This window comes from Electrona antarctica, assembly GCF_951216825.1.
Source record: "Electrona antarctica genome assembly, chromosome: 20".
Taxonomy (NCBI): Eukaryota; Metazoa; Chordata; class Actinopteri; order Myctophiformes; family Myctophidae; genus Electrona; species Electrona antarctica.
The window spans coordinates 24,237,570-24,259,226 of NC_136801.1; the positions used below are offsets into that span (position 1 = coordinate 24,237,570).

Consider the following 21,657-nt stretch of genomic DNA (forward strand, 5'->3'; position numbering starts at 1 on the left):
CTTTTGGAGTTTTGGACATATGAGGTTTCCACCCGACAGACGATTTGTTTATAAAATACACCCCGGTATTCAGAACTCACCCCCGGCATTCTTCCCTGTAGTTATCCAGACCCTCATCGTAGGACTTGGAGCGTTCCGTTTTGCCTCCAGAATCTGACTCAGTGAGACGGAGAGAATCTATTAAGAGAGGGTCAGTTTACAGTTATTTCGACGTGGACCCATTGACCATAATATGGCCAAGTATCAACCAAATGGTCGCTGTGTGACAGCGGCCATTTGGTTGATACTTAAAGATGGAGTGCCACAATTTTTACAGTTTACAGTTTTGTCTATGAGGTGACAGTACTTCATTAGACACCCTGGAGTCGTTTTTATGTACAATGATGTATTCCCTTTGTATTTAGGGTTTCTTCCTGGAGGCTGAACCCTTGACAGTCAAACGTGCCAATGAAAAAAACAGTAATATAGTGACATCACATGTCACATTATCTGATTATTTGATCCCTTTTGCCAAACGGTGAAAACACAAAGCCCACAGCCATTGGCCAAAGGGTGGTGCTATAGCACTCATTTGAAAATGCAAACTTTGATCAGGCATAGCTCATGAACCGTTTGACCATCAGGAATAAAACTTCGATACATACTGTATATGCGTCTCCTCATGCCGAACAACTTTCATGTTCTGACTTTTGACCTCTGACCTTTAGATCTCCCACCATTTTGAATTATATGAAAAACAGTTAAATCAAATATACTCCTGGGATTTTTGTACCTACAGTACCTCAAAATGTATTTTCTGTTCATGAAAGAGCTGGAGAGACAGGGAGACCCCTGTTATTTAACAAACACTCTATAACAATGATTACTAACACAATAATTAACCTTTTAACGGAAAACGTTTTGTTTGAACCCAAAAAAGATCACTTGCTCTGCCTTTAAGGAGGATGGGCAACTGCATCCCAAGTATGACATAACATAATAAAGAAAAACGGCCACCATGAAATGATCGTCATAATAAGCAGTCAAACCTATAGTTAAATGATGGTACTGATGTTACCTTGGTCGTGCGACAGCTGGCGCCGAAAGAGAGCCGAGGGGGAGGTGGGGCTGGGTGGGATGGTGGTGATCAAGGGAGTTCCACATATCAAGGCTGATGCAGGAATGTGTGTGCTGTCCAGGTCCATGCTGGGACTACTGGACGGCTCGTCTGGGGAGGGACAAACACACACGTTGCAGACATGAGTATAATGCCAACACGGGCACACCACCAGAGGGAGCTCCACTGATCTACACAAACATATGGGGATGAATGGGCTATGCCCATTCTCCATATGCAGACTGCAGCCATGTTTCCATCAGAGTTTGGAAGCACTCGTTTTCAGTAAAGCAATGTCCTGCTGCCTCTTGCATTATGTGCTAATTCAAAACAGGTGGTACACAGGGCAGTTGAGTGATATCTAACGAGCACTTCCAAACTCCAGCACTTAGAAAAAGAATCACCTGCAATTCACAATTCACAGCAAACGTTTTGAACTCAAATCTTTGCTGCTGGGCTGTCCCTGGAACAAAAAATTGTCAGAGGGGGGGGGGGGGGGGGGGGGGTTCTGCGGCCAATTACAGATAATTCTGGGGGTCCTTGACATGAAATAGTTACAAAAAACAGCAAACTGTCAGGATTTAGAAGTCAAACTGAGATGATAATTGAACACACAAGTTGAGCATACAGTGATGTTTTCACCTGTGCCCATCATGTTAACGCATTGGCGACAGAGTGGTGACACTATGGTCCTTTCTACTCTGTTATCTCTGTTCAAACACAAATTCCGCCGTGCACTCAGACAGCAACAGAACATTAAGAATAGATAAGCACACACGATTGAACTGAGGCTTGTACTGTACTGTAGGGCAATTGCAGTTATGTATGTTGATTAAACAAAAAAAGCACATCGCCAGGGAGGCTACCGCGGCAGGTGGCCAAGTACTGTGTATGTACAGCGCGCGCACACACACACACACACACACACACACACACACACACACACACACACACACACACACACACACACACACACACACACACACACACACACACACACACACACACAGAGAGAGAGAGAGAGACATTACATTGCATAAGCGGTGCGTCACTGCCTCTGATATCATATCACACATTATCAAGAGGATGGCAAGCCCTAAAAACAAATGAGGAATGAAATACAGCCAGGTAATGGGCCATTATACTGTTAGTGTGTATGGTGACTAATCCTGACACACTGCAGTGTCTGCAATGCATGCCAGGAGCAGGTCACTCTTCATATCCCAGAGATTAAAATAGGGTGCATTTTGCATCCCAAACTGCAGTTTATAGTTAAGGGACGCAATAAACGACCTCTGCATCACATTGTGAGCTTGTAGATCTGCTATTTTCAAATGGCCGAAATGCATATAGGGCTGAAGTGGTTAATTTATATACTAATGAAAATCAACAAAGTAACTAAAGTTTTTAAATAAATGTGGAATCCGAGATTTTGTGGAGTAGAGTTAAAAAGTATTGGAAATTGGAAATAGTACAAATACAAATACTTCAACATTGTACTCGAGTACAGTACCGTAAGTAAATGTACTTTCCACCACTGTTCATATCCTTGCACCGCACACGCACTGATCTCACACTGTTCATATCCTTGCACCGCACACGCACTGATCTCACACTGTTCATATCCTTGCACCGCACACGCACTGATCTCACACTGTTCATATCCTTGCACCGCACACGCACTGATCTCACACTGTTCATATCCTTGCACCACACACGCAGTGATCTCACACTGAAGCAGACATATCCTTGCACCACACACGCAGTGATCTCACACTGAAGCAGACATATCCTTGCACCACACACGCAGTGATCTCACACTGAAGCAGACATATTAGATTTTGACATCAAACTTAGTCACATTCTAGGACGTCTAGAATGTTATTTTAGTCTAGCTGCAGTTGAGTAAATGTCGTAAGATGTAAATGTACAGTTGATTTAGTCGACTAAGCACTAAGGTGTACGTTGGCGGGCCTTGATGGAGTCGTAATGCCCTTAGTTAGCTGTGTGCCGAAAAAGGCCGATCTATAAGCTCACAGCACGTCTGTGGTGCATGATTGTGATCTTGTAGATCTGCTATTTTCGTATAGAGTGACACCCGCACAAAACCAAGCATAAAATGCCTCCTTATCATTTTCATTTAGTTTTTATTTGTTGATGAAATTGTCAATATATTTAGTCATAGTTTTAGTGATCATATCTCAGTTTTGATTTAGTTAAAAAAAAAAACCTAAAACCTAAACCTAAAAAATAAATCCTCCCAGTGCCAAAAGTGCTGAGGCAAAGTCTTTCTCAGTAGATTCAATGGCACAACTTAATACAAAACATCTGATGCCGCACACAGGCACGCACGCACACACAACACAGTTCATTCCCCATTACACTGCAGTGCTCATAGTTTCTGCCAAGCAAGGCAGCTTGCTGTCCAGTTCATTTAATCGTTTGCGTTTATCTCATATAAATCTGTGAAAACAAACCATTGGTGTTGGACACACGCGTTGGTTTTGCGGGAAGGAAGGGGGATATATCAGTTTTTGAGACGGGCGCCGACCTCCAACAAAGCATGCAGAACAATACAATGTTTGTTGGTTACAGACCAATGGAAGCCAGTACTGCATGATGCATCATGCATGGCCGGGGTAAACAAACATTCCCCTTTGCTGGGAAGCGTTGAGTAAGTACACTGCCGGTGCCTGTGGAAAGACTTTCAATTTGTCATCAATGCATACTCCAGTTTTAGGTGGTTGGGGAAAACCCAGAAATAGTTATCGGCCATTACGGATCTGCCACTCGATACTTTCATCAGAAGCGTTAATATTGTAACCGCAAGGTGCACATGGCGCAGATGTTTTATTGAGCTCCTTCCTAACATCGACGTTCTGTATCAATCTGAGCCTATAAATATATAATACAATGGAAGTGGATGGAGGGGAAACATTTCATTGACCGACCACAGCGGAAGCGAGCGTGGCCTATAGCGAAGGGAAGCTAATGTACGTTAAATATAAAAGAGGCTATTCTGGATTATTATTAATAACTCCAAAAAGCGGCAACGGCAGGAAGCGTCTTTGGAAAACACGACGTCAAAGGCAGGGAATGAGCTGTTAAGCCACAGTGATAACTACGACTCACTGCTCACCTCTGCTCACTGACACATCTCTCTGTTTTTACTGACCACCACCACGGTGGTTAGCTTATCACCTAAAAGTGGAGTATACGTCCCCCTTAAGGTGCAAATTGTCACTGTCGGGTGGAAAACTTGTATGTCCAGAAGAACTTTCCTTTTCATCATTTTAAATGAAATTAAGTACTTTTTTAAATAGTGAAAATAGGAGATCTACAAGCACACAGCGCCTCGCGTCGCCTTGCAGATCTGCCATTTTTTTACTACTTTTGTGTGACACTCCTGTATGAGAAAGAAGGGCTTCGATTCACGAAAACTAGAAACTCGGAAGATACAAGGTTTCTCCCCCGACGACAGGCGTATACTTTACGGTGAGAATGTCAAAAGAGAGTCAAAGAGCTTAAATTAGAAAAGGAGTGGTACACATTGTGCGTATACAATATAGTGGTAACGTGAGAGCAAGAGGACACGCCGTCTCTCCTGCAGTTTCTAGGGCACTAGGACAGACACGAGAGCTCCGCTCTCATTGGCTGACGATGAAGTCATATAACGCCTGTGCGCGGACATAACAGGTGACGGACAAGGTCAGGTTCAAGCTTGTCCTAAAAGGATGCCTGCCTGCAGACGACCTGGCACGCGGACAGTAACAACACATGTAAGTAGTCTACGACGTTAAGAGGCCAAATAATTAACTCTTAATTGTGGAAACCTTAAATCCTGGCAAACGTGAAACAATCAATCCGAGGCGTTTTCATTCCACTCTGACACATTGGTCATATGCTGTGTGTGTGTGTGTGTGTGTGTGTGTGTGCGTGTGTGTGTGTGGGGGGGGGGGGGACTTTTTGTTTCTCCAGAGTAGAGACCAAACCTCAGAAATGCCAGCGTAGTTTGCTTGCTGTAAAGACAGGTGGAGACGTGACATTTCACATGCACACGCAAATTCCATAAATTACAAAACAAAAATGTTTAAGAAGTAGTGAAAATAGCCGATCTACAAGCTCACAACGTGTCGCTTCGCACCACGTTGTGAGCTTGTAGATCTGCTATTTTCGCTACTTTGAGTACCGGGCGGGGAGACATCAAATCCCTCTTTTGGGTCACAGGCTAAAATGTTTGGGAACCACTGACTTACACTATACAGTATATATGTACATTCCCCCCCCCCCCCCCCGTTTTGCTGCCCGAGCCCCTTATAATACATAGCTGACTGTTTTTTTGGAGTGGGGGTGCGATGACATTTAATTGAGGCCGATATAACTGTCAGGAATGCTCTTATTTCTTTGTGATGTCACAATGCATTAGGTCAACGGGAAGGGCTTAGGTTTTCCCCCGCAGCGCAACGCGGAGCGACATGCGAGACATTTAACCCATTTTGGGCGGGAACCCCTTTTGGTGTTTTAAACATTGTTATAATTTAGCTATTGAAAAATAGCAGATCTACAAGCTCATAGCGCGCCACCGAGTGGCGCGCTACGAGCTTGTAGGTCTGCTATTTTTGAAAAATCGTGAAAATATTTATTTCAGAAAACTGCAGGATTTAGAAAATTTTAGGTCAGCCCTAAATGGGTTAAGGGGCCAGTGGGTACAGTGTGTGAGTGTGAGTGTGAGTGTGTGTGTGTGTGTGTGTGTGTGTGTGGTTGTATTACTATACTTTAATGTCCCTACAGGTATAGTATCATTTGAGAAATAATACGTTGTGAAGTTCATTTTCCTGGTTCTCACAAGAACAATGGTTGTGTTATGGTTTTAGGATTACAATTAGATTTATGTTTGGGATAGTGTTGCGGCAGCGCCAAATATCGGATCTGCTTTGCAGCTTCTCGTCGCTGGCTTCCATTGAAAATGAATGGTAGACTGTATCTAAGTATCTTTGCATCTGCCGGTGTGAATGCAGCATAATGCTGCGTTTACATACAAAGATACATCAGACGCTTGTAGCTTGTACAACAGCTACAAAGCCACAAAAACAGTTGAGCTAGTTTCAACTTCAGCTACAAAGATGCAAAACTACTTAGATATAGTCATGTCCGATTTAAACTCGCACACACTATTGTCGCGCACCGAAAATAGCCGATCTACACAACGTGCCGCGCTATTTCTTTTTTATAAACTTCAGGATTACTGTACGGTTAAAAATGTCAATCAAAAAATCCCATTCATAAAATCACCGTCTTAAAATGTCCCCACAAGTATAGTAATACAAACGTGTGTGTGTGTTTTATGTGTGTGCGTGTGCGTGAGCGTGCACGTGTATACTTAAGCCCTGTATATGTTTCGCGGGAGAGGTTCAGTGTCACACAGACACTCGTCTGTCATCTAATCTCACGGCTGTGACATGATGTCATCATCCCCAGTCCGCTGTGACATGATGTCATCATCCACAGTCCCTAGCAATGCCCCCATCAACAATCCCCCAGAGAAGAGACCAACTCAACCCCCACTTATTTTACTATTAAATACTATGAATCATTTATGCATTTGGTATGCCATGTTGACGAATTGAAAACATAGAATACACCATTTCCATTGTGGTTCACATGCTGTTTACATTTCTGACTAATAAAGTATTCAATCAATCAATCAATCAATCAACCAACAAACAAACATACAGTACTGTGCCTAGACCCTAGATGATCTGCTGGGGGGGGAGAAATAGATTTGTGAAAGGACAACATTAAATGAAACCAGTTCACCATTATTATTAATTACTAATGACAACAATATGCTTTGCAATACATTTACATGATCTGAATAATGAGATGAGACCATGTGACTATGTATTCGAGAGATGACTTCCACACACCCGGTTTAATTTTATAGTATAGGTATAGGTCCTGAGAGAATAGCAAACGTTTTAAAGGAGGAGGAGAGACCAGCACATCGCCACTTGCTGGTTCAAGAGGTTTATTTTGATAAGAGTCGTAGCAACGTTTCGGCCTTTCGGCCTTCTTCAGGCATAAGAAGGCCGAAAGGCCGAAATGTTGCTACGACTCTTATCAAAATAAACCTCTTGAACCAGCAAGTGGCGATGTGCTGGTCTCTCCTCCTCCTTTAAAACCATGTGACTATGGAAATCAGGTGACAATTTATTCTCTCCTCTAGTGCCATGTGTAAAAAATAATAATAATAATATAAAATAATAATTGGAGGGGAGATATCAGCAGGACCAATCAACAGTAGGTTAACTAGTTAAAGGACCACTTCACCACTTTTCAACTTCTCTTCCTATAATTGGTCCTAACTAATGTTCATTATAAAATACCAAAAAAATGTCCTACTCAGTCTGTGTCTCATAGGAAGGCTGTGGGCAGTTCAGAAACCCGTCGATGGTGAATCCAAGCTAATAGAAACGGCAGGCTTTCTTTTCCTAAAAAGTTGCAATGCAAAAGTTGAAGCCATCGTTCTCACGATAATAAAAATCTAAATATATTTTAAAACAAATCTTGTTTAAAAAAAAATCTGCCTAATGATGATGTCACTGGTGGACGGGTGTCCGAACTGCCCAAAGCCCTCCTATGAGACACAGACTGAGTAGGGCAAAATGGTTGTGTTTTATCATGAACATTAGTGAGGACCAATTATATGAAGAGATGTTGAAAAGTGGTGAAGTGGTCCTTTAAGTAGGTTAACAGTAGGTCTTTATTCTTGATAAGACTAACGCGTAGAAAACATGATTTCATAAATATGGCTCTATGTGTGGTAGCAGGGTTTCCCTTACATACTGTAGTACTGTAGACCTTACTTGGACAGTTAGATTTCACACACACACACACACACACACACACACACACACACACACACGCACACGCACACGCACACGCACACGCACACACACCTCTTCCTTCTCAATGACAGTGGCTCTTTTCTCCTCTGGTGGTTAAATAGAGCATCTGAAACTCCTTTTAAAATAGAAAGCCCTTCAAGCCGACGGAAAAGACACACAGTGAACAGTGAACCTGTAAATCTATTCAGTCATCCTACGTCTCATCATGTACTGTAACTACGTGCATTTACTTAAGCACCGTACTTAAGCACAATTTTGAGGTATTTGTACTTTACTATTATTTCCAATTTCCAATACGTTTACTTCTACTCCACTACATCTCGGATCCAAATATTGTACTCCACTAAAATATTTTTGAATACTTACTTACTAGTTACCGTAGATTTTGATTATTATTCCGAAACATACATTGACAACTTCATCCCTATACATTTCGCACATTTGAAAATAGCAGATCTACAAGCTCACAATGTGTCGCGATGAGACACATGTGGGTTTGTAGATCTGCTATTTCCTAAAGATTTTTAATACATTTGCAAATTTCCGCATAATAAGTACTTTTACTTTTGTTACTTTAAGTAGATTTTGATGGCAATACTTTTGGACTTTTACTTGTAACAAAGTATGTTAATATTGCAATATTGATACTTTTACTTAAGTAAAACCTTTGGAGTACTTTTTCCACCACTAGAGGTACATCAAGTCATTCTCACATGACACTTTTTTCGCCCATAGGCTTCCCTGCCTTTGTCGTTGCCATGGTAACGTGTGGTGAGGGTTAACTAAGGTTGCGAGAGGGGGAGCCACAACAGTGAGCTGAGCTGAGGCGAGCGACAGTTATGACATCGGCCTGTCACAATTATCCATCCAGTCCCTAACAAAATGAGTTGAAATAGTATAAAAAATGTTTTTACTTGATTGATTTATTGTTTAATAATGTGAGCTGGCACCACTACTAAGACTGGTGTGCGTTTAGCATCCTCCTGCACAGTAATAATGTGTATGCAACACATAGTGACTTTTACAGTACCTCCAGAGGAGTATTATGTATGTGTGGACACTTTTAAGCTTTCTCTTTTGGAAAATCTGAATGAATTAGGCTTAATCAATCGAGTGTAAAGCACTTAATTAAAGTCTCAGTTTGTGTCCGTGTGGATCAGTCGATTTGTGTCCGGGTAGCTCAGTCGGTACCGCAAGGTCATGGGTTCGATCCCGGGCACCACCAACTCAGCGTAGCAGGAGCACGGCTTGAAGTCGTGCGGTAAGTACTGGGAGCTGATGGTAGGTGTTGTAAGTACTGGGAGCTGATGGTAGGTGTTGCGCTCCACCTCAGCAATCCATCTCCCAGAGGTCTAGCGCATTGAGACGGGGATAGACTCCCACACCCTGGCTGATACAGACATTAAGCCTCTCTGACTTACTTACTTACTATACTTACAGTCTCCATAATAAGCTGCCCTTACTGTACTTCACATTTACATTGTGAGACGCAACATCATTGTAAAGTTATCATCATTATTAAAACTCCATCTTACCTATGAAAGGGATGGAGTCCAGGGAGTCGTCCAGGTGGTTGGAGTCCGAGGCGTGGCGACACGTGGCGTCTCCCAGACGTCTGGCGGGAGACCACCCGCCTCCCTCCTCCCCCGCCAGGTCGGCGTTGGTCAGCAGCGCTGGTGTGGACAGCGAGCGCACCTCGGGGCTCTCGTGGTGCTGCTGGTCGTGGATGGCCAGGATGTAGGACGGGTGGCGGATGGGGAGCGCTCCGCCCGAGCTGCTCTTGTCCCTCCTCAGCACCACCGCCGCCGCGCCGTCCACGGCCTCGCTGACGACGCGCGTCTGCCTCTGAAGCTTGGAGGACGACGCTCCCCCCGAGCAGGAGGCGGAGCGGGCGGAGAGCCCCGCCCCGGCCCGCTGCTGCTGCTGCTCCCGCTGCCAGCTCTCCAGCCGCAGACTGTCGGCTCGCGCGCGGAGCTGCAGGTGCTGCAGGGGGGAGGGGTAGCCCAGGTGGTTCGCCGTCAGGGGGGAGGAGGCGGCGGCGGCTCTTTGGTCTCCGAGGAGGAGGAGGGGGGCCGACGATGACGCGTCCGAGAGGGAGTGTTTGACGGGCAGACGCGAGGGCCTGCCGACGAGAGCAGGATCTGTCGTACCTTTGGTGAACGCTGGAAGGGAGGAGGCGCCAGACGGGAGGGTCCTGTGAGGCACCACCCCTCCGTCTCGGACCTCCTCTCCCCCTCCCCCCCGGCCAGGCAGGAGCCTGTCCTCTGCTCGTGTCCGGTCGTACCCTGCCCTTCCGTCCCCGAAGGTCACCACCACCGACGACCCACCGCCGGGCTGCAGCCTCCCCAGGTAGTCGCAGGAGTGTGCCCGGGGTTCGGCGACCACACCCGCGGGGGAGGAAGAAGGGGATGACAGCAGCGCGTCCTGGGAAGCGCTCCGGGGCCAGTTCCTAGTGGTCGATGCCGCCCCCCTCTCCGCCACGCCGTCGCCGCTACCGAGCCTCTCCTGGGAAACGCTGCGTAACGGCGCCCCCGGCTGGCATCCCACCGCCGTCGTGCGGCATCGGTCGTGCGACGCACTCCTCCGTCTCGTCTGGGAGTAGGTTTACACATTTTGAGTTGACGATTAATTTCCACACAAATAATTGCGATTAACGATTTGATTGTGATTTTTTTGGCATTGGACATTGGAACATATGAAAAAATAATACATTTCTGCTTGCCTGGTAATCAAAAATTGCACAGAGCAGATGCAGTATGACGAATTACTGAAATAATAAGAAATTACTGACATATTAATTGTTTTATACGTAAAAAAGGCAAAGGAAAACAGCGGATCTACAAGCTTACAACGCGGCACAAAGTGATGCGTTATAAGCCTGTAGATTTCTGCTTTTTCATGAAAAGTATGAAAGTATGGAAAGAAAATGAAAGAATGAATGGTGAGAAGGATTATGACAGAACAATTGCGATAAGACAACTATTACGTAATCATTACGACAGGCCTACTGTACCTGGGAGCTTAACGCCGACCTTCTCTGGTCCGCCGAGCCGGATGATGACGATGGAGGTGGAGTAGGAGGGGGCGTGGCTTGCAGGGAGTAGGCGGAGCCGCTGCCGGCGGCGGCAGCTCGGAGGCTGTCCAGGCGCTCCAGGATGGTGCGGGAGCCGTAGCTGTGCGGCCGCCGGGCATCCACGTAGTCCTTGTAGGTGGTGTAGTTCCGCCAGTCGATGACCTGGTGCACGGGGGTGGAGGAGGGGGTGGAGGAGGGGGTGGAGGGCGAGTAGCGGGGGCCGGCGTTGGAGGGCGAGGGGGCGGGAGAGAGGGCGGGAGAGAGGGCGGGAGAAACGGCGCCGACGGAGGCCAGGGGCGTGAAGGTGGCTCGCACGGGCGCCGGTAAAGTGTCTGCGTAGATCGGGGGGGCGGGCCTGGAGGGCGAGGGGAAGGCCGGGGGGTCTGTGGCGAGGGGAGGGGCGTACTGCTGCGGCTGCGGCCCGGACCCCCCGGAGGGAAGTGCTGAGGTTACGAGGGGCCTGGCTCTGCCGGCGTCTGGGGAGGGGGGCGCGGGCGGCGGGGGGACGTACCGGTTCTCCTCTGTCCTGTGGCTGGGTCCGGCCCGAGCCGTGCGGGACCCCCGCTCCACCGGGTCACCAGGGGACGCCGCCACCGCCACCGCTGTCCTTATTGCGCCGTCGTTGCACGCGCCTCGCACCACCTGCGCCTGCGTCCGGGACGCCTGCTGCTGCTGCTGTGGCGGAGCGGCGGGGGGAGACGGTGGGACTGGGGTCTCCGTGCTGTACCCCGGCGTGTCCGCCGCCCCCCCTCGTCTCCCGGACCCCCCCTGAGACGACGTGCCCTGGAGGGGGTCCGTGGTGGCGGTCGGCTCGGATTCCTGGGCCACGCCCGTAACCTTGACCTCTAGCCGAGGGTAGCATATGGGAGGGGGCTCGGGGATGTTCCGGGCGTTGCCGCTGTACGCGTCGTTCCCTTTGAGGTACGCATCCTGGGAATAGGCCTGCGGAGACATGAAGGGAAATGATGACGTCATCAGGGCTGGGGTGTTGACTTAGATTACGTCGTCTCTGTCAGGCTGAAACCTCATACGCATGTCCAAAACTGTTACTTTTCTAACTCATGTTGATTAGGTGATGTAATGGTGATGTAAAACAAACGGTGCCAACACAAACATTAAACGCCATTAACAATAAAGAGACAATATATGACGTAATGAGGTACATTATGACGTGAATTTTCCCTTCATTGTCATGGGCGTTTACAAAACAAACATTGAACTAATGACAAACATTAAACCTGTGTATAGGAGGGGCTGGCGCCCCTCAAAAAAGAATAGTGTTGGACCTGTTACAGACCTGTTGTGGTCATTCTGGGCTAGCTCTTTATGTGTTTCTGATTATATATATTGTCCACTCATTTTGTGTGTCCGTGTCCACCACAAGCCAGCATGGCGATGACCCCTGGCTGCTATATGTATACACTAGTGCACATTATATGACCCCTGGCTGCTATATGTATACACTAGTGCACATTATATGACCCCTGACTGCTATATGTATACACTAGTGCACATTATATGACCCCTGACTGCTATATGTATACACTAGTGCACATTATATGACCCCTGACTGCTATATGTATAGTATACACTAGTGCACATTATATGACCCCTGACTGCTATATGTATAGTATACACTAGTGCACATTATATGACCCCTGACAGCTATATGTATACACTAGTGCACATTATATGACCCCTGGCTGCTATATGTATACACTAGTGCACATTATATGACCCCTGGCTGCTATATGTATACACTAGTGCACATTATATGACCCCTGACTGCTATATGTATACACTAGTGCACATTATATGACCCCTGACTGCTATATGTATACACTAGTGCACATTATATGACCCCTGACTGCTATATGTATACACTAGTGCACATTATATGACCCCTGACTGCTGTAAAGTTAACAAACATTCAAACTCAAAGCAGGGTTATCATAGTTAACTGAGTACCACAGACGAATAACAGTCTAAGTCCACACTATTGATCCATAATATATAAATGATAGATAAGGGTTCAGGACAACGAGGCCTATTCGTGGAGGGGTCAGTCTTAAATTTGTGGTAGGGGGTGTTAAGTCAAATAAAAAAGAAAACTAAAGTAATACAAAATCGTCATGCATTCTTTCATCTGCCCTTTTCAGCTTCTAATAAATCAAGGCTTTCCTCATAACACCTGAAAAACAAACTATTGACTAGATTTAGTTTTTCTAGCTAAAGAAGAAAACTGCCACCACGTACAGTATGCACTCATAAAACTACATATCTACAATTCAAACACCAAACTGAAAAAAAGAAGAAGAAAACTAAATGAATTATGTCAAAACTATAATATAATAAGTGTAGCTCAAAGTGGACAGTAGCTGATCAGAGCCTCTGTGTGTTAAATGATTAGGTTATCTCATCAGGAAGGCAATCACACTGTCACTGAACTGACTAGAAGATCTGTTGAAGTGACGGATGGGGCAACTGGATGCCGATCATAAAAACAAAACAAAAAAACGGAGCAGAGAACAACGCTGAAACAAAAATAAAGATAACACGCCCCCGCAGACTGCTCCAAAGCAAACATTCCTCTTTTGACAGTTTCTCAACTCTCTCTCTCTTAGAGCGTGATACTGGATACGGGGTCATGGCGCGCAAACCAAGCCAAATCTAAACGGACCGAGAAAAAAAAAGGGGAAAGAAAAAAGAAAACAAAGCAACAGATGCCTTGGCATCTGTTGTGAAATTAGGGAAAAGACGTGATGGCAGGCTGCCATGTCCCGAATAAAACCGTGGGAGCTTTAACCCATTCTGGGCGGGAACCCCTGATGGTGTTTTAAAGCATTATGTTATACTTTAGCTATTGAAAAATAGCAGATCTACAAGCTCGTAGCGCAGCTTGTAGGTCTGATATTTCGTGAAAATGTGGCACATATCTTTGAATATATATTATTTCAGAGCAAACGTTTTTTAACTCAAATCTTTGCTTCTGGGGGGTCCCTGGAACAACATATTCTCAGATGGGGGTCGGTGGCCAATTACATATAATTTCTGGGGTCCTTGACATGAAATATTGAGCACCACTGATACAGAAACATAGGTATTTCAGAAAACTGTCAGGAAGACATTTTTTAAATTCCGACGTCAGGCCTAAATGGGTTAAAAGCTTAAGGGTCTTACCCACCTTTGAGGAGAAGAACCGTAGGCATGAGGAAGAGACGGAGGCTTTGGGACATGTATCTCTGTCCCTCATAACTCTGTCAGCATTACTCCCAAAAAACAAGTCAGCTATCTTGTATGTCAGCTGTGCCCTCATCAAAACTCAATCCAATACAAAAGTACAAAAAATAATAATAATAATAACTAAACTAAAATACGGTAACTAAACATTCCCCACCATATGACAATACAATCACTTCACTGAGCAAGCCTTTCCCCATCATTGTGCCACATGCAAGCTCTCAGTCAGGGTAAATGAAAAGGGGGAGTGAAAGAGAGTAGGTGTGTGTTTGTGTGTGTGTGTGTGTGTGTGTGTTGGACTTTAATCGATAGCGCTCCACCTGAGGTGTCGGGTTACGTATGGACTTGAAAAGCAGCAAGCAAGCCAGGCAACAGAGCAGTGGTCTCTTAAAGTAACCGAGTACATTTACTTAAGTACTGTACAATTGAGGTATTTGTACGTCCATTTTCCAATACTTTCACTTCTACTCCACTACATATCAGATACAAATATTGTACTTTTTAGACCATTACATTTATTTGAAAACTTCTCCTTTCCATTAAGTACTGTACAATTGAGGTATTTGTACGTCCATTTTCCAATACTTTCACTTCTACTCCACTACATCTCAGATACAAATATTGTACTTTTTAGACCATTACATTTATTTTGAAAACTTCTCCTTTCCATTATTATTACAAAAACATACATTAACCACTTCAGCCCTATATACTTTTCGGGCATTTGAAAATAGCAGATCTACAAGCTCGTGAGCTTGTAGATCTGCTATTTTCCAGAATATTTTTTTTATACATTTGAAAACTTGAAACGGGACATTCTGCATAATGAGTATTCTGTACTTTTGCTACTTTAAGTGCATTTTGAAGCCAATACTTTTGTACTTTTACTCAAGTACATTTTGAATTGCATACCTTTACTTGCGGTATCAGTACTTCTACATTGCAGTATTGATACCTTTACTTAAATAAAAGCTTTGAGTACTTTTTCCACCACTGCGTGGTGCCCTCTGCCAGCCAGGCAACCCCCCCCCCCCCCCCCTCCCCCCCCCCTGATTTGCATCAAGTCATCATGCTGAAGGCAGATAAAAAGGAAAAGCACGTAGCCTACACATCGAAAGCCAACTTCCTTAGCTATAGAAACATGCCACGAAGTGCAGTTTTTTTTTTGGGGGGGGGGGGGGGGGGGGGGGGGGTGTTATCTTTTTAGCCTTAGGGCTATATCTTGCACCACCCCTTAGCCCTTATCCTTAAACTTATTTGCCATTTTTATATTTTGAAAAACCTTTTAAAATAGTTCTTAGTCCTTTTAAAACAAGCTCAAAATAGTTGAACTATTTTCTTTGTTTTTTCAAAATAGTAAAAAATGGAAAATAAATAAGGGTATAAGGGGGTAATGGCCCGTTATGTCTTACTGTACCACTGTGCTGTTTACATTACTGACCGATAAAGTATTCAATCAATAAATGCAGCGCTCGGGGGTCTGCTTGAAGCAGAGAATATACACCTACCAGTATATTCTGTGCAGAACCTTTTCCACAAGTACACTACAATGAGTGGTTGTATGGTTATTCTCTCTCAGGGGAAGGTACTGTGCATAATTATTGCCGGGTGGAAACCATGTATGTCACTTTTCTGCCACACTCTTGAATTATGAAAGAGGGTGTTTTTACAGGAAAAAAAACGTTAAAAAAGAAGTAGAAATGTGGAGATACAAGGTTTCTGCCTGACAGCAACGAGTACATGGATTATACATACAGTATACATACAGTACATGGTTATGGGAGGTATTCTGTTACGGGGAGGGGAGTAGGGGGACGTGCATATTATTATTATTATTATTGGGGTTTTAGGGGCTGACGTGAAGGCAGCAAACATCTGGAGATTCCCTTTAACCACTTTAAAATTTTAAGAGAAATCTTAAGACATACCTTTTTAGCATTGCTTTTAATTAGTTTTGATTGATTTATATTGTGGTATTATTATTATTATTATTGTTGTTGTCCTGATGTTACTTCCACAACCTCTGGGTCCGAGGTGGAAAGTCTGGTGACGTGAGGTTATAGATGATGCTTCATATCCATATTCCAAAATCACCTGGCTGACTTGTTTATTTTTGGAAAACAGTTCATATTTATGACGAGATCGAGAGATCTAGAGATTGCCCTATGCCACAGGCCAGTCAGAATGTCATGACTTATCTTATTATTTATATATTTTTCTCTCTCTCTCTCTCTCTCTTGAATTTCAAGTTAAAGTGTAAAGGACATTGACTGGTTGAGTCACCATAATTAGGACATGTGTCCATATCATCAATCTGTGTCTGCTTGCTCATACATAAGTTGCAATGAATCAGTTAACATGAGTTTAATCATATGGAAGGTTAAGAGAACAGAATAAGGACAACCATTTGATAGGAATAGATCAGTGGTTATCTGAACTCTGGACCACTAGCATACCTCAGTTAAATAATGACTGTTAAGGGCTTGTCAATATTTCATTTCAAGATTTTTCCCCCCACATCACACCCATATCCCCCAACCCAACACAACAGTGGTCCCCAGGTTGATTCTTAGTCAGGGTGGTGGTCCCTGTTGCGCCCTCTAGCGGTAGTGACGCCATACTTCAGTGCTCTTATTAGATAGCCGATGCACAAGCTTCCACTGTGTGACACTTCATGGTACTTCTGTACGACCAAGTATAAAACAATCTGGATTAGACGGTTAACAACACTCTGGATTTGACGGTGTGCTACGGTTGCATTAGGGTCAGCTATAGGGTGGGTGGGTGGATGGATTTAGGCCTATTCATACTACAGTTTGAGGTGATAAAGGTGACCACCGAAACGGTGGTTAGTAAAAAACAGAGAGATGTGTTTGGGTGAGCGGTGAGTCGCGTACAACCACGGCGTGACGTCATGTTGTAGTTTCCGGTGGAGCACCTTATCACCTAAACTGGAGCATGAATAGGCCTTTAGGGTCAGACACGATGAAAGGTTCGACAGGACGAACAAGACGAGACCTGGTGTTGAGTTAAGTTAGTATAGGGAGATGTCCCTCCTTACCAGAGCAGTGATATCCCTGGAAAACTGTGGTCCGCCGCGCGCAGGGCGGAGAGAGGCAAGGCGGAGGGAAAAAAACACACAGAAAGAGAGAGAAAGGTGAGCGTAAGAGCGACAGAGAGAGAAACAGAAACCAGAGGCATCACCAGCACACCGACGGCAGAGGAAGAGGTCACAGCGACCGGCGCCGGAGGAGGCATCTTCTCTACGCGTTCAGCCAGGATCTAAAAATACTGCATGCCTGCCGCGCGCTGCGTGTGAAACTATCTGGACGGAGGCGTTGGATGGAGGAGGCACGAGGCACGCAGCGAGGAGAAGAGGAAGAAGAGAAGACGAGATAGGAGGCGCACGGCACTGGGGACACGGCAACCTGTCCCGTCAGGCCTGAAGTTGTCCCGCTGTCCCTGCGTTGTCCAACAGTACCACTAGCATCAGCCTACTAACTGTCTATCTGTCTTTTCATGCACTCTCTCTCTCATCTCATCACCCTGGTCTTCCTTCATGCGTCTTTTTTTCGCTCTCGCTTACGATGACTCACTCAGCACTTTGTTCTTCACTCTAGCTGTCAATCATGCCTTCTCATCATCCTCATTCCCCTCCTCCTCCTCCTCCTCCTCTCCCTGGTTTCTATGGAATTCCGTCAGCAGATGCTCCACTTACCGTTCACTCTTCTCTCACTCCCCTCCCTTTCTCTCCTTAGTCATCTGTAGAATCTGTTCTGCTAGCATGCTTCCACTATTCCTCCTCTCCCACACTCGCTTTCAAGTAAACAACATGAGAGATATCAGCTGACTGCAGCTGTTCTCCCTCTGGAAGCGGAAAGGCTCAGTGACGGCACGCAAATGCACATGCACACGCACACACACAGACACCTCAGCTGCAATGCTAAGTATGCAAAATGCCACATTTGCATCCGTGCAGTGCCTCCCGTCCAGCTGCATTTAAACCTAGTCATAATGAACTCTGCGGCAGTAGAAAGTACACTCTCTCTCTCTCTGATGGATGATACATGTATCGTCAATGCACAGTATGCACGGAGCATCCCTCATGTTGCCTTCCACCGCTCCTTCACGCATCACCGCTTCAAAACGGTGAAGGTCAAACAGAGGGAGAGAGAGAGAGAGAGAGTGTGAGTGAGAGAGACAGGGAGAAATAGTAAGCATCAACAGGGCATGCAGCGTTCAGTGCTACAGCTGTTTTTCTAGGAGGAATAGAGATGTCTTCAGACAATGGTGGTGGTGATGATGAGTGTTATTCATGATGGTTGTTTATTCACAGCTACAGCGGTCATCAGGTAACCATGGTGGACACAACGTGCACAGAGAGAGAGACGAGAGACCTCTCTTTGTTTCATCTCGTTACTTTTTGTAAACCTGATTTATAGTTAACCCATTTTGGGCGGGAACCCCTTTTGGTGTTAGCATTATGTTATGCTTTAGCTATTGAAAAATAGCAGATCTACAAGCTCATAGCGCGCCACCGAGTGGCGCGCTACGAGCTTGTAGGTCTGCTATTTTTGAAAAATCGAAGAACGACTGACATAGAAACATAGCTTTTTCAGAAATCTGATCAAAATGGGTTAATTTCTCACCAGAACACACAGAAAGCAGCAGATCTACGAGATCTACGACGTGCCGCGCTGCGACACGTTGATCAGCTTGTAGATCTGCTGTTTTTGGTGCACGACCTCATCAAGTATAAATCGCGGCACTCGACATGCAACGACAGACTAATGGCAGTTTGTCTCCTGAACCAAAGAACTGCTTTACTGGTAATAAATCAATGGCTGATAAAAAGATAATTAAGACTTTTCCTCGTGAAGAAAACAGTGAACTGCTTCTTTAGGCCTCCTTGTTGTCGTGGGTGTTCAGATCAGACACATTACGAAACGCCAAAAGCAACGCGCTGTGGCTTTTTGGCGCGCTGTGGCCTAGTTGTCTAGCTATGGGAGGAATTTAGCGTTGCAGAGGCGTGCGGGGGGGTGGGGGGGGCTTTGACTCGAGCCTACTTATTCCTAGAAAGACGTTTAGGGAGGTCAACAGCTGTGGGTGACTCACTGGAGCGCGTGTTATCAGTCTGTAGTGGCCGCAGACCTTGAAGACCCAACACTATCACACACAATGCAACCAAAGCCATAATCTGATGATGTTGTCCAAAGTGTCTGGCACAGCAATGAGTTAAATGTCTTGCTCAAGGATACTTTGCCTGGACCTCTTACAGCAGTGGCTCTAACCCCCCCCCCAAAAAAAAAACAATATGTGGTATAAGTGTATACAGGCGATCTGCACATTTTTAAAGATCTCCAACTCAGACTGTATAGATGGACCAATAGTCCAATGGTTATCAAACATTATCAAGTCAAGGACCCCCCAAATTGACTCAGACTGTATAGATGGACCAATAGTCCAATGGTTATCAAACATTATCAAGTCAAGGACCCCCAAATTGACTCAGACTGTATAGATGGACCAACAGTCCAATGGTTATCAAACATTATCAAGTCAAGGACCCCCAAATTGACGTGTACAGTATTTGGCCGCAGAGCCCCATCTGAAAATATTTTATCTTCACTTCTGGACCCCCTAATTGCTCCCGATGAGCAGGTTGGTGCCTTAATTGCATGGTTTCCTCCGCCATCGGTTTATGAATGTGTGTGTGTGTGTGAATGGGTGAATGCAATGCACAAGTAAAGCGCTATATATAAATACACCATTTACCATTTACATTTTGTAGATTGGCTATTTTTGAATGTCCAAAGTATAGTGAAGAGGAGACAGACAATAGACCTGCACACGGCCACTTGCTGCTTCAAGAGAATTGTTGTATTGGTAGAGCAACGTTTCCATCGTGAGCCTGACCCACGACCGATACTTTGGCTATTCCTACCCAAATACCCAAAGTATAAAAGAGGGTTGGAGTGGTTAAACTGATTGTGAGGCTATATCCTGGAACCAAACTGATTTATATTACCGTAGCATACATAGCCAAGACAAACGATTCACAATCCCTCCACCTTGAGAACCACTGCCTTAATCTAATAGGTCCTTAGGTCCACAACACTGAGCCATCCTCTTTCTCTGTGAAGTTCACTTCAAGGAGAGTGCCTTGGGGAGCATGATGGCCCCCCAGCCCCCCACTCTCTCTCTCTCTCTCTGAGGGAATCTAGATGGCTGTTGTTTATAGAGAGGAAATACTCTGGGCTTCTATTTACGCCAAGGAGGACAATAAAAAGTGAAAATCATGTGACAACCAGTGCTGCCCAAATAACGTTACGTCTACCTTTTACCGTCAGCTGTCTTACTGGGAAGTGTGGACTTCCCAGTCAGTGGCCCTTCTAAATCTAAAACACGGACATACAGTAGCATTGGTCTATGAGCGTTGTATAGCTGTTGCATACAATGAAAATAGACCATGGAACCTAGCTGGTTGCTACTGCCGGGACAAACTGGTCACACTCCTCTGACCAGTGGTCTGGTGAGTGTTGAAACTACAACTACTGGAGAGCAACACAACGTTTATGGGTGAGCCACTTACCAACTGCAGAATGTCCTCATCCTTTGGCATCACGCAGAGCTCCAAAGAATCAGCACTGTTGGATGTATATGTGAGAGCGAGACAGACAGACAGACAGACAGACAGACAGACAGACAGACAGACAGACAGACAGACAGACAGACAGACAGACAGAGAAATACGTTAAGAACAGTGGTTTCCGAAACGTTTTAGCTCGAGACCCATTCGAGAAATTTGATGTCTCCCCTGGAACACAAACTAGTGAAAAAATAGCAGATCTACAAGCTGACAACATGTCACGATGTGTCACAACATGTCACAATGTGACACGTTGTGAGCTTATAGATCTGCTATTTTCCACTACGTTTTATTTGTTTCTGTGAAAATGTGTGATATATAATTTTTTGTAATCCTTTTAAATACTTTGAATGGTAAAAAAAACTAAAAAAACTAAAACAAAAAGACATTTACTCGCGACCCATACAAAGTTGTCTGCGACCCACAAATGGGTCCCGGCCCAGTGTTTGCATTAGACAAACGGAGCAATCGAGACAGACAGGGCAAAGACATTGGAATACATGAGTCAAGAAGGGGCCTTTCAACGTGTCTACATGAATGATAATCCACAGGAAAACCTACTACAGTATTAGAAGTGCACAGATCACAATGTCGGGTCTTTAGTTACCGACTAAAATGTTAACAGATGGTGAAATCAAATGGGTGTGGTGAATAAAATGAGTGTGAACAGAATGACACTTAAACTCTAAAA

General features: G+C 45.1%; 1 protein-coding gene across 5 annotated transcripts in view; it reads right to left on the minus strand.

Annotated features, from left to right (window-relative positions):
* LOC306913450 (rho GTPase-activating protein 21-B-like) overlaps positions 1-21,657 on the minus strand; it is a 124,862-nt gene that overhangs the window by 22,716 nt on the left and 80,489 nt on the right. For 2 of the 5 annotated variants that reach the window (XM_079490105.1, XM_079490108.1), the window contains 6 exons: positions 20,910-20,964; positions 17,379-17,402; positions 11,018-12,019; positions 9,540-10,596; positions 1,058-1,207; positions 81-177 (listed from right to left, as the gene is read on the minus strand). In XM_079490105.1, coding sequence (XP_079346231.1) covers positions 81-177; positions 1,058-1,207; positions 9,540-10,596; positions 11,018-12,019; positions 17,379-17,402; positions 20,910-20,964 — 2,385 coding nt within the window. The remainder of the gene's footprint in view (positions 1-80; positions 178-1,057; positions 1,208-9,539; positions 10,597-11,017; positions 12,020-17,378; positions 17,403-20,909; positions 20,965-21,657) is intronic. The other 3 variants (XM_079490106.1, XM_079490109.1, XM_079490107.1) reach the window with 2 other exon arrangements.